A 13,786-nucleotide genomic window follows, 5' to 3' on the forward strand; every position below is an offset into this window, starting at 1 on the left:
TAGCGGCTTTAATATAAACACGTGCATTGATCCTAACGCGATGCTATTATTGTATACATATCAAACATGAATATTAATTTAACCAGATTTTCCACTCATGATGCAAATTAACTTCACAAAATCATCACAACGAATAAGATATTAATATATTCACAAAGCTTTGTAGTTACCTGACGGGATAATGGTTATGAGAGCGCAATCGCTGGCTTTTGGGTAACTGTAGCTCCGCAAATTGACATGTGTACATCTCGCAATTTATTCCCCTCTTTGAGCAGCAGAAAAATAATTTCGCATGAATTTTGATATTCGTTAGCTCTTCGACCTTCTCAGCCAAAGAATTTCGCTTATTGAGCGCACAGTTCAACTTGTCTAACAGTGCGCGTGATGCCATGATAGCCAGATAAACTGCGTATAGACTTAGTTTGCTTGTAATGAGACTTGCGCCTTTTGCGTGGAATGTTGGACATCGTTCAAATAGAGCAATGTAGCTGACTCAGCATCTGACTGTATCAAACTGTATCAGTGATCGCGATTCTGATTGGTTTGATACAGTCGAACGGTCTAAATATAGCTTATACCCTCCCGCTGACTGTATCAAAAATGTTCTATTTTTATCTCAACTGCTACGACGATGTCTTTCTGAGTTATGTTATTGAGTTGAACGAAGAAGCAAACTCCCAAGAAGCGGGCTTGTTAGCAGGTAGAAGTGAACCGTAGGCTGGCGAATGCGAAATGCCAAAAATTGTTCCGTAACCGCTTGTCAGCTTGTGAAGCGAAAAAACGATTTCCAAATGATGTAAAATGATGAAATAAAAGCATTTATAAATAATGTAGGAATTCTTACAGTCAAAAGATATTATTTTCGGCAAAATCTGACTGTATTATTTGATACAGTTGATATAGTCTAGATCCGCCCCTGGCTGGTTTCTCGTCTTGTCTTGTATATATGCTCACTCTGCATACACTAGCACACACTGATCATGGTAAACCTGCACTAAAACGGGTTTACAGACAACGATCACATGAATCATGAAAGCCTTGTATGCCATGAAAGCCTTGTATGCAATGAAAGCCTTGTATCTCATTCTATGCCATTTTTCAATCAAACCGCACCTTCCTTTCAAGGGTAAAAACGGCTAGACCGATCCTATTTAATTTCAGTACAAACAGATTCCTAGAGTACATGATTCCAAACTTATTCAAACCAGCCTTATTCACGTATATCGTTAGCTACATCTGCCTAGCACCAATAATGCAGTTTTACCCGTATATTCTGTACGAAGTGCTCTATTTACTAGAAACCCTAAGAAAGAAACATTTTTCTAAATGAATAAATATTGACAGGAAATGGGGCACAGTTGCATGCAACGATTGGCGCGACCGCAGTTACCGCCAGAATTGGCGTCTTGTTTTGCAATTCAAATGTCATCCAATATGGCGAAAATCGCTTTGTCCTATAAGTCTCTCGGGAATAGTAGCACACCACCTATTTACGTGCAACGCACTCGCCATTTCAAATATCCATACAGATTAGTCGCTCGTATTTTAACTAGTACTTGTACAAATGTTGGACAGATTTATTAAAATGTTGTTGCATTTTTTTTCGTAGGCAAATTAATTCCAAGATGTACGACGAAGAGTGATCTTGGGTTTATGTTAGACAGTTCTGGCAGTATTGGGTCAGCACATTTTGAGACAATGAAATCGTTTGTAAAGGACCTTATCTATCACTTCAAAGTATCACAAAACAAAACAAGGGTCTCCGTGATATCATATGCCTCCTCGGCGTCATTGCATCTTACATTTTCTCAAGCATTTCCAATACGGCAAGATCTCTATTCTGCTATAGACAACATTCCGTACACGGGTGGAGGCACTAATACTGCCGAAGGCTTGAGACTTGCGAAATCACACATGTTCAATACCAACAATGGTGCCCGCTTATTAGGTTTGTTAATTATACGAGTTATTCTTTTATTTTCCCATATTTTGTTTATCATGCATGCATTTCTATCATTTTCTGGTTTTTTTCCACATTAACTTGCCGTTACTGGCTTTGGAGGAACTATGCTCGAAACCTGAAGATTAATGGATTACACGTGAAACCATCAAGTGCTGATTCCGTCAAAATTTTTCAGCAAAATGCGAAATATTCGCCTGCCTCTTTCGAATTTTGAGAAAGGAAGTGGAAATAAGGAATTTAAATGAATTCGAAATAAATATTTTGCAGCGTTAAATTTATAGCGTGATATCTTTAAATAACACATGCTGCTTTCAGTTACCCATAGTGGAGACTATTGGTGAATTTTGATGAAATTGGTGAAATTTAAAGGCCATATTACACGGTGCAATTTTTCTTGCAACTTGCAATGCAATTCTACTTTTCGGAGATGTAAATTAGTAAAGAGACTTCAAAATGTAAGTGTAAAAGTAATGGTTGTAATAAAGACGTAAGTTCGATAGTTGTCAAATTTGCATCTCTCAAATAAAGAATAGCATTGCAAGTTGCAAGAAAAATTGCACCGTGTAACATGTCCTAAGATATTTTTATACCCGGCAATATGCCGTATATTTTATTGATATCGTTAATAAGGAACGTAAATAAATGCAAATTAATCTTTTTAGGAACAAAAAGGGTTTTGATAGTGTTGACTGATGGGCAAAGCAGTGGAAATGTTGCACAACCATCCCAGGAGCTAAAAAAAGAAGACGTTGTCATATATTCGATTGGAGTTGGCTCAGGAATCGATGTAAACGAGTTGAGAATAATGGCTTCACCTCCTGTTGATGATCATGTTTACTTATTGCAAGATTTTAATGAATTTTCAATTTTGGCACAGAATATGTCGTCCACAACATGCAGAGGTATGGTTTTATCTCTGTTTAATATCATCTTAAGAACAAACTTAAATCATGCACAAATATATTATCAAAAAAAAACACGCAATGCTGTAAACATTTATCACCAACCATAGTTCCAAAATCTTTTTTTTTTTAAATGTTCACTGCATAAAAACCATTTGTTCATGTATTTTGGTGGGACTTTTTTGTTATAAAGCCTTTGTTTTGGTCCTCCATGAAAATATCATCAAGCTTGGGATTGTAACCCTTACGAAAATAATGTGATATTATGTGAAATTCAGAATTCACATGAAATCACATGTGACAGGCTTTCACATAAAGTCACATGTGCCATTTCACATGTAAAAGGATTTTACATAAAGTGACATGTGAAAGGATTTCGCATAAAGTCACATGTAAGATCTCATATGCGAAAGGATTTCACATGAAATTAAATGCGAAATTTCACATGTGAAAATATTTCACATTTTTAATCGCCCGCATTCAAGATTTTAAATCGCCCGCATTTGGAAGTCGACAATCTTTTGAATTTTAGGTACTAGAAGTTTATTTCTTTATTGCGGTAAAGTCTCCGTTAAAATGTCAACCTCAGGACCTTTAGACTCTGGAATTACTGCTTTGAAGACTGGCCATTAGGGCTTATCTTTAGTTGGTCAAGCTTGGTGCAGTTTGTTTAGAGAGTCTTCATCATCATTGATCATGAATGTTCACATCTTGGTTACAGGAGCTTTCGACTCCTAGCTTTCATCTGCTTAGAATGAGCACATTCTAAATGAGACAGTGCTTGTTAAAGTGGCAAATAAATCTAAATTTTTGAGACGATCATTTCACATAAAATTAATTTTCAGTTGATGAGAACGAGAACTACCATTTCATATCTCCCAAAGGGTTACCTCGTTAATCTCTATTTTATTTATCTTACTGGTGGTTTTCTTATATTAATGTAGGTGGCACTATTTGCCACTGCGATTTTGATTGGGTACAGCTGATTCAGACATTTTCTTTTTAGTTTTGAACTGTAATGAAATAAGATGCGGAGAAAATGAGATATGTGTTCCGGTTGGTGATACCCATGAATGTACTTGTCACCCTGATTTTGAAGGACAAAGTTGCCAAAAAAGAGGTAAGTACAACATATCTGCGAATATAAGTATACAGTGAAATACCCATGATGGGTAATTACAATAAATTTTGGGGGTTTTATGTAAGGTGACCTTAAAGAAATGATTCAAAACGTGCAGAAAATTTTGTTGAACTTGCTGATTCAAATGTTTCCAGGGTTGGGCTATCAAACGACGAGTCTTCTAAGCGTGAAAAAACGTTTACTTTCAGTATTTCCATGAAACGCTTCTTCATTATTAAGCTAGTCTCGATTCGTATACAACGTCAGCTTGATTTTCGAATTATTCTTTACGCTTTCAATTGTAGTTGAAGCGACATGTAAAGCCCAGGGAGATCCACATTACACGACATTTGATGGAAAACGTTTTGACTTCATGGGAAAATGTGAATATGTTCTGGCAAAAGACTTTGTAAACAACACATTTGAAATAAGGCAAGAAAATGAACCTTGTGGAAATGGACTTCCGACGTGTACGAAATCAATGACAGTGATATTTACAAATTCAACCTTCATTGAACTGCGAAGAGGAATGACGTTAGTTAATGGTGTGAAAGTCACATTGCCAGTCAGCTATCCAGGTATCTATTGTACTAGTAATGGTGCATTGTGCAAGTAACTAGTAATGTTTGAGAGTGCTATAGTGGGAAGATATTCATAATTTGAAAAAATGGAAAATTCATTTGAAACAATATAAATTACAGATCTTTAGGTTCTTTTGGGTTCTAGCATTCCGATCTAAGAAGCAAATTAGGGGCGCATAGCATAACAATTATTATCTATTGTACAGTTTGTCTTTGCTCCCCGACTTATTATTCTATTTTATATTCCTTTCAAGATGTTAACATTAGTAGACCTGGAAGTGGTCAAACATTGGTAACCAGTGATTATGGCGTGACAGTATTTTGGAACAATGTCTACAATGTGCGAGTGACAATTCTAGGTCGTTATATAAATAGAACATCTGGTTTATGCGGTACTTATAATAAAAGACGAGGTGATGATTTCTGCACTTACAATGGAGTATGTACAACTGATTCTGTTGCATTCGGAAATTCTTGGAAAGTTGATCCAGAATGTGACGAAGCCGTTGAAGTGCCGCACCCATGTGATATCAATCCAGGGAGAAAATGGGTAGCTCGTAATAAATGTTCAGCGTTAACCAAACCACCTTTCAGTAATTGTTCCAGTTATATCGATCCCGTTCAAGAAGGATATATTGAAGATTGTGAATATGATATGTGTGCTTGTGAAGATGATCCTGTTGTTTGTTATTGTCAGGCTCTTGAAGCTTACGCTGATGATTGTGCTTCCAACGTTGTTATACCTTGGGAGAGTCTAGATGAATCCTCAATTTGCCGTAAGTAAATAACTACTGTTACTGCACTTCTTGAGATTTATTTGAAATGAGTATTTTGTGCTTCCAGTATTCAACATTTTTGCGTGTTACACAGTTTGACTTGATTATAAATATTTCCATCGTTCTGAGCGATTATCGAACCTTCTTTTGAAAGGTACCCCTTGTGCGAGTGCTCCATGTTACAATGGAGGAAGATGTACAAACGTTGGTGCTTCATTTGAATGTAGATGTCATCCTAGTTTCCTGGGAGATAGATGTGAAATTCAAGGTAACTAAATCCTGAACACTGTCATGTTTCTTGTTGGTCGTTCAATTCACCTGCTTATAGGAATTCCGGGTAAAACCAATGGTTAGAATGTCGATGAGATTTCGATGAGATGTTCGAATTTTTACAGTAGAAAGTGAACATTTATTATTGTTTTAAAATCATGTGTAGCAATATTTCCAACTATGTTTTTAGAACGTTTCTTCTTTTCAGATCAATGCCAGGTACCTTATTTATTCGTTTCCACATCAATGGGCACTTTGTCCTATAGCACTAAAGATTACACACTTGGCGCGAACAGTATCGATGATCGTTTAAATGCTTTGTTGTCATATGATGGTATAAACAGAAGGTTGTACCTGTATTTTAATAATACAGGATTTCATAGTTACAATTTGGATGGTTCCAACGCTACCTCCATACCGATCAGTAATATAAGCTTTTTCACGGTCGATGGCAAAAGTAATGTGATATATTATTTCCACTCACTTCATAAAAGTATATGGATGTACAATATTTCAAGTGGTCAACAAACTGCAGTTGAGGCTCTATCGGATATCTCTGACGTAAGAGACTTGGAAATCGACATAGTTTCAGGGTAAATCATATTTGTTAATTCCTTATATGTTTATCTCCTAATTAATTTCCCACCACTCCGCAAGCCCCGTTATTGGTACTGAGCTGTACTTTTTTAACTATTTCGCAAAGCCATGTATTGTAGAAATCTTAATTTTTTCCTTTTCATAGTTATATCTATATGGCCAGATCCTCAAATCCCCAATCATTCGCTACGATCCAAATGATCACTCAATCAAAAACTTCACGTATCCCGGGTTAGCGCAATCAATTTCTGTTGACGTATACGACAGAGCTATCTACTGGATCAATTACGAGGACACAGGTTACGAGGTCATGAAAACGACATATACTGGCAAAACAAGCAAGCTGAACATTACCTATTCAAACAAAATTCAAGTTTGCACTGATATTGAAAATTTGTACGTGATATCTAAGCATGATAACCTCATTCTCAAATATATCAAGAATTTGGATGTGCGAGATGTTGGAATCATTTCATTACAGCGGGAGATTAGAGGTCTTGTCGTTGCATATGGTGAGCAGATCTTTGTATATTTTAAGAATGATTTGCAATGGTAGATAATCTTAAATCTTTAAATCTTGTTGCTTGTGTACAGGTTTAACTTGCATGCTGAAATATTATACACTTAATGTATGCTCCCGAGGAAAATAGTGAGTTTTGTTTTCCCATGAGTCTGAGTCGAGGGAAATATTGAGACTCGAGGAAAAACAAAACTGACTATTTCCCCAGGTGTAGCGAACATTAAGTGTTTTGTTATATAGGAACAAAAACCTACATGTTACACGACAATTTCATTTCAAAAAACCTTGTTATGACAATATGCGGGCAACAATTTTTCACTTGCACTTTTCACTTTCACTTTCACTTTCATTGCATTTATTTAAAGTCATGTGACTACGAATGAACCAATCACATTTAAAATACACAGCACGTATATAACAAAATTATATATTTCAGGCTTCAATATTCAAGAAACATTGTAAAGAATGTACTCAATAAGAATTTGCTTAAAATCATTTTTCATTTTTTAGACGTGGATGAATGTTGCCGTGGAACATTTTGTTCTGTGTATTCAACATGTTCAGATTCATTGGGAAGTTTTAACTGCTCTTGCAAAGAAGGATACACTGGAAATGGTGAAAATTGTGAAGGTACACACATAAATGCCACGCTGTGTCTCTTTCTACTAAATGAAACTTTTTACAACAGTCGTGTGCCGGCGTTTTGCAATATTTGCTTAAAATAAGCTTCGTTAAAGCCTGCATGTCACTGACAACGCCGATTTGTGGCCTGTAACGAAAAAAAAAATTCAAAATAAAAAAGCATATCACCGATAATGCATGGCCATCGTCGACCGTTGGTGACATATAAGAACTACGCTTTACTATTTGCCCCAGACGGCGGGAAATGTATGTACCTAGTATTTTATGTACCTTGTCTGGAAATTATTTGTGTTTTAACACTACAGATATAAATGAATGCGAGATTGGGAGTAACAACTGTGATCATTCAATTCGAGCATCATGTATAAACACGAATGGTTCATTTGCCTGTATTTGTAACGAAGATTATACTGGAGATGGGCGAACATGTATGTATAACGTCTACAATTGAGAATATGATATAATTTAAATATCTAGGATTTGTCATCATTATAGAAAGTTAGAAAGGAAATTATGCCATTTTGGTATACTATTGATATCCTTAGTTACAGTGCAGTGTACATAAAAAATTTTCAGTGCCATGGGTTATCTATGCCAAACATCGTTGCGGACTCATTGACGTTAATATTCTTAATATCTCTACCAAAGCTGGACCGGAAAACAGTTTGATAACATTGATATTAATTCATTTCTGGGCGAATGTTAGGTCATTTTTTTATCTTTTATGCCTAACAATGGGTTCTATTTTTTCTTCCAAATACTTTAATCCTTTTTGCGAAATTTGGAATAGTCAATTTCTAAGTACTGATAACTTTACAGTATCTTCTTCACATGCATGTAATGAAACATATGATGCAAGTATAGATCGGTAATTACTGCATGTGGTTGTTCTGTGTAAAAGGTAATGCAAGGGTGCTGTCATAGATTGATAATCAATTTCACAAAAAATATCAAAATACAAGCGACTGTTTTGTATGGGATTTGCGAGCAACGCACTCGCCATTGTAAAATTCCCATACAGATAAGTCGTTAACAAGGACTTGCAATGCAAGTCTGATTCAACGGGCAATTTTTTTATTTATTAAAATGTTCTTCCATTTTCTTTTCGTAGGTAAATTAATTCCAAGGTGTACGACGAAGATTGATCTTGGATTTATGTTAGACAGTTCTGGTAGTATCGGGTCAGCACATTTTGAGACAATGAAATCGTTTGTAAAGGACCTTATCTATCACTTCAAAGTTTCACAAAACAATACAAGGGTCTCCGTGATGTCATATGCCTCCTCGCCGTCATTGCATCTTACATTTTCTCAAACATTTCCAACACGGCAAGATCTCTATTCTGCTATAGACAACATTCCGTACACGGGTGGAGGCACTAATACTGCCGCAGCCTTGACACTTGCGAAATCGCACATGTTTAATACCCGCATATCAGGTTTGTTAATTATACGAGTTATTCTTTTATTTTGTTATTTTTTGTTTATCATGCATGCATATCACGTTTATCACGTATTTAGCGCCATAAAAAAAAATTTGAACGGATTCAATAATAATGAAATTATGAATATGCGCTCCCTTGTTATTTCACCTTTATTTCAATTACAAACCCAATCCAGATCTTTGATTAAGTTATGTTGGCTTTTCGTTATCTCAGGTCTAGAAAATTAGCGAATTTTAAAAATTTTATCAGTACATCTCATTGCGTCCCCCTGGAGCTCTCCTCCTGAACCGAAAATATGTACTCTTGCTTAGGCAGCAATATGCAATATTTTTCATCATGATGTTGTTAATAGCGAATATAAATGAAATATAAATAAAAATTATTCATTCAGACACAAAAAGAATACTGATAGTGTTGACTGATGGGAAAAGCAGTGGAAATGTTGCGCAACCATCCCAGGAGCTAAAAAAAGCAGGCGTTATCGTATATTCGATTGGAGTTGGCTCAGGAATCGATGTAAACGAGTTGAAAACAATGGCTTCACATCCTGCAGATAAATATGTTTACTTATTGCAAGATTTTAATGAATTTGCAACTTTGGCACAGAATATGTCGTCCTCAACTTGCAAAGGTATGGTTTTATCGTTCTTTAACATATTTTTTATAACACATCTAAACCATGCATAAATGTATCCCTAGGTTACACGTCGCATTTTGGTCGCTTCGAATGCAATTCAAACAATATTATTTAATGAGATGATAAACGTTATTAGGTGCCACACTTTGCTCGCAATCACCAATGCCAAGCGCTCCTGTCCATACTTACTAAGATTCGTCAATTTATTCAAATTATGTACATGAGAAGCAAAAAACTAGTATTCGTGTTGGTTATAATCCATTAATTGGTATTATTTGCAAAAAAAATTCCCTGAGCGAATATCTCGCGCAAATGTGAGATTAGTTAATGACTAACATATTATACCGAGCCTTGAATTTTACTACTTATTTCTTGTTCTGCTTGTCAATGGTATTGTTATGCTGCGCTATTACATTTTGCCTGTGTAACAAACGCCTTATTTGGTACAAGTTTGGTTCAAGGTTTTAATTGCAAAGCAGAAAACCGCGCCCAGGTCAGCGTGGTATTCTAGGAAACGAATCGGGGTGGTATAGATGCATGCTTGTAGCAGAATGTGCGACAGAGAAATAAACACAATTCTAAATGAACAAGCACAGTGATATTTACGAAATGCTTCCTCATTATCGATTTTTAAGAGAAAGTTACTCTCAAACCTTTAACCTAATAACCCTAGACTTATCTATATTTTATTACTCGAACTACCGTAGGTAGACCGAGTTGTAAAATTGGCTCGGTTTTTTCTTTTGCGTCGCGAGTTTACAAAAATCACGCGTGGGCGGCACGAAGTCTTCGAACCAATCGAAATCGTCCTAGGATCGTTTCTCGCGCGCGTGTCACGAACATGCCCTGTTACTACGAGATAACTGTAGTCCCAGTGATCGCCTGAGTAGGCGTCTTGTTGAATGTTTAAAAAGCGACTTTTATCTAATACATATAGTTTCATATTTTTTTATAGTGATCTATATAAGCAGTACCTTTGTGAAAACCACTTTATAGTGACAAAGTTTTCCTAATTAAAGATTATTATCATATAACAGAGCTAATTACTTGCATTTCGAAGTCGAGAATCTATTGAATTTTACAAATTGTTTTTCTATTATACTCATTTAGATTTTTTTCATTTTAGTTTTAAACTGCAATGAAATGAAGTGCGGAGAAAATGAAATGTGTGTTGCGGTCGGTGGCACCCATCAATGTGTTTGTAACCATGATTTTGAAGGACAAAGTTGCGAAAAGAGAGGTAGGTACAATCTTATTTACGAATATAAGCATTACCAGTATTTTTTGGGCGTTTCGGATACATATTCGATTATCGTAAGATGATCTTGACGAAAACTAAGCTTAGCACGGAAAAATGCCGCGATAAAAATTTACAGAACTTTCTAGATTGAAACGTCTCAAGGGATGGGCCATCGAATGACGAGTGGTCTGAGCATGAGAGTTTTCGACATCTACCCACAGTATTTCCACGAAACTATATTTTATTTATGTATTCCTTATGCGAACAACAACAGCTCAATTTATATTTTAAACTCCTATTTGTAGTTGAAGCGACATGTAAAGCTCAGGGAGATCCACATTACACGACATTCGATGGAAAACGTTTTGACTTCATGGGAAAATGTGAATATGTTCTGGCAAAAGACTTTGTAAACAACACATTTGAAATAAGGCAAGCAAATGAACCTTGTGGAAATGGACTTCCGACGTGTACGAAATCATTGACTGTGATATTTACAAATTCAACCTTTATTCATCTCCGAAGAGGAATGACGTTAGTTAATGGTGTGAAAGTTACGTTGCCAGTCGACTATCCAGGTATCTCGGTTTATGAGTTCTATTGGATAAAAAATTTCATGAGTCAAGATAAAATGATTCATTTTTTATTTAAAACAATAAAATTCTATACCTTTAGTTTCTCTTCAGCTTTTCTTTTCTATTTTGCGAGTAATTAAGTTGGGCGAATCATGGATCACATGAATTAACATAATTTGACATGGATCACATGGATCACATCAAAGTGTATTATTATTCTGATCTGAGAAGCAAAGTAGGGGGGCGCATAGCATAACAATTATTCTCTATTGTACAGTTTGTCTTCGCTCCATTGAAAGTCCCCGACTTATTATTCTATTTTATATTCCTTTCAAGATGTTAACATTAGTAGACCTGGAAGTGGTCAAACATTGGTAACAAGTGATTACGGTGTGACAGTATTTTGGAACAATGTCTACAATGTGCGAGTGACAATTCTAGGTCGTTATATAAATAGAACATCTGGTTTATGTGGTACTTATAATAAAAGACGAGGTGATGATTTCTGCACTTACGATGGAATATGTACAACTGATTCTGTTGCATTCGGAAATTCTTGGAAAGTTGATCCAGAATGTGACGAAGCCGTTGAAGTGCCGCACCCATGTGACATCAATCCAGGGAGAAAATTGATAGCTCGTAATAAGTGTTCAGCGTTAACCAAACCACCTTTCAGTAATTGTTCCAGTTATATCGATCCGGTTCAAGAAGGATATATTGAAGATTGTGAATATGATATGTGTGCTTGTGAAGATGATCCTGTTGTTTGTTATTGTCAGGCTCTTGAAGCTTACGCTGATGATTGTGCTTCCAATGTTGTTATACCTTGGGAGAGTCTAGATGAATCCTCAATTTGCCGTAAGTAAATAACTACTGTAACTGCACTTCTTGAGATTTCTTTGAAATGAATATTTTGTGCTTCCAGTATTCAACATTTTTGCGTGTTACACAGTTGACTTGATTATAAATATTTCCATCATTCTGAGCGATTATCGAACCTTCTTTTGAAAGGTACCCCTTGTGCGAGTGCTCCATGTTACAATGGAGGAAGATGTACAAACGTTGGTGCTTCATTTGAATGTAGATGTCATCCTAGTTTCCTGGGAGATAGATGTGAAATTCAAGGTAACTAAATCCTGAACACTGTCATGTTTCTTGTTGGTCGTTCAATTCGCCTGCTTATAGGAATTCCGGGTAAACCAATGGTTAGAATGTCGATGAGATTTCGATGAGATGTTCGAATTTTTACAGTAGAAAGTGAACATTTATTATTGTTTTAAAATCATGTGTAGCAATATTTCCAACTATGTTTTTAGAACGAAAATTCACGACTAACGTTTCTTCTTTTCAGATCAATGCCAAGTACCTTATTTATTCGTTTCCACGTCAATGGGCACTTTGTCCTATAGCACTAAAGATTACACACTTGGCGCGAACAGTATCGATGATCGTTTAAATGCTTTGTTGTCATATGATGGTATAAACAGAAGGTTGTACCTGTATTTTAATAATACAGGATTTCATAGTTACAATTTGGATGGTTCCAACGCTACCTCCATACCGATCAGTAATGTAAGCTTTTTCACGGTCGATGGCAAAAGTAATGTGATATATTATTACCACTCACTTCATAAAAACATATGGATGTACAATATTTCAAGTGGTCAACAAACTGCAGTTGAGGCTCTATCGGATATCTCTGACGTAAGAGACTTGGAAATCGACATAGTTTCAGGGTAAATCATATTTGTTAATTCCTTACATGTTTATCTCCTTAATTTCCCACCACTGCAAGCCCCGTTATTGGTACTGAGCTGTACTTTTTCTATTTCGCAAAGCCATGTATTTAATTTTTTCCTTTTCATAGTTATCTCTATATGGCCAGATCCTCAAATCCCCCAATCATTCGCTACGATCCAAATGATCAATCAATCAAAAACTTCACCTATCCCGGGTTAGCGCAATCAATTTCTGTTGACGTATACGACAGAGCTATCTACTGGATCAATTACGAGGACACAGGTTACGAGGTCATGAAAACGACATATACTGGCAAAACAAGCAACCTGAACATTACATATTCAAACAAAATACAAGTTGCGACTGATATTGAAAATTTGTACGTGATATCTAAGCATGATAACCTCATTCTCAAATATATCAAGAATTTGAATGCACGAGATGTTGGAATCATTTCATTACAGCGGGAGATTAGAGGTCTTGTCGTTGCATATGGTGAGCAGATCTTTGTATATTTTAAGAATGATTTGCAATAGTCGATAATCTTTAAATCTTTAAATCTTGTTGCTTGTGTACAGGTTTAACTTGCATGCTGAAATATTATACACTTAATGTATGCTCCCGAGGAAATAGTGAGTTTTGTTTTCCCATGAGTCTGAGTCGAGGGAAACATTGAGACTCGAGGAAAAAAACTGACTATTTCCCAGGTGTAGCGACATTAAGTGTTTTGTTATATAAAAAAAACCTACATGTTACACGACAATTTCATTTCAAAAAAC

At 35.9% G+C, this 13,786-nt stretch overlaps 1 protein-coding gene across 6 annotated transcripts in view; it reads left to right on the plus strand.

Moving 5' to 3' along the window:
• The window catches only part of LOC114533436, a 119,176-nt gene that overhangs the window by 42,640 nt on the left and 62,750 nt on the right, over positions 1 to 13,786 (plus strand). For all 6 annotated transcript variants that reach the window (XM_028554949.1, XM_028554948.1, XM_028554952.1 and 3 more), the window contains 8 exons: positions 8,483 to 8,809; positions 9,207 to 9,446; positions 10,579 to 10,692; positions 10,998 to 11,270; positions 11,604 to 12,125; positions 12,279 to 12,392; positions 12,619 to 13,003; positions 13,135 to 13,502. In XM_028554949.1, coding sequence (XP_028410750.1) covers positions 8,483 to 8,809; positions 9,207 to 9,446; positions 10,579 to 10,692; positions 10,998 to 11,270; positions 11,604 to 12,125; positions 12,279 to 12,392; positions 12,619 to 13,003; positions 13,135 to 13,502 — 2,343 coding nt within the window. The remainder of the gene's footprint in view (positions 1 to 8,482; positions 8,810 to 9,206; positions 9,447 to 10,578; positions 10,693 to 10,997; positions 11,271 to 11,603; positions 12,126 to 12,278; positions 12,393 to 12,618; positions 13,004 to 13,134; positions 13,503 to 13,786) is intronic.

The sequence above is a fragment of the Dendronephthya gigantea genome, unplaced genomic scaffold (genome assembly GCF_004324835.1).
Source record: "Dendronephthya gigantea isolate DGI-Jeju-01 unplaced genomic scaffold, DenGig_1.0 000090F, whole genome shotgun sequence".
Lineage (NCBI taxonomy): Eukaryota > Metazoa > Cnidaria > Anthozoa > Malacalcyonacea > Nephtheidae > Dendronephthya > Dendronephthya gigantea.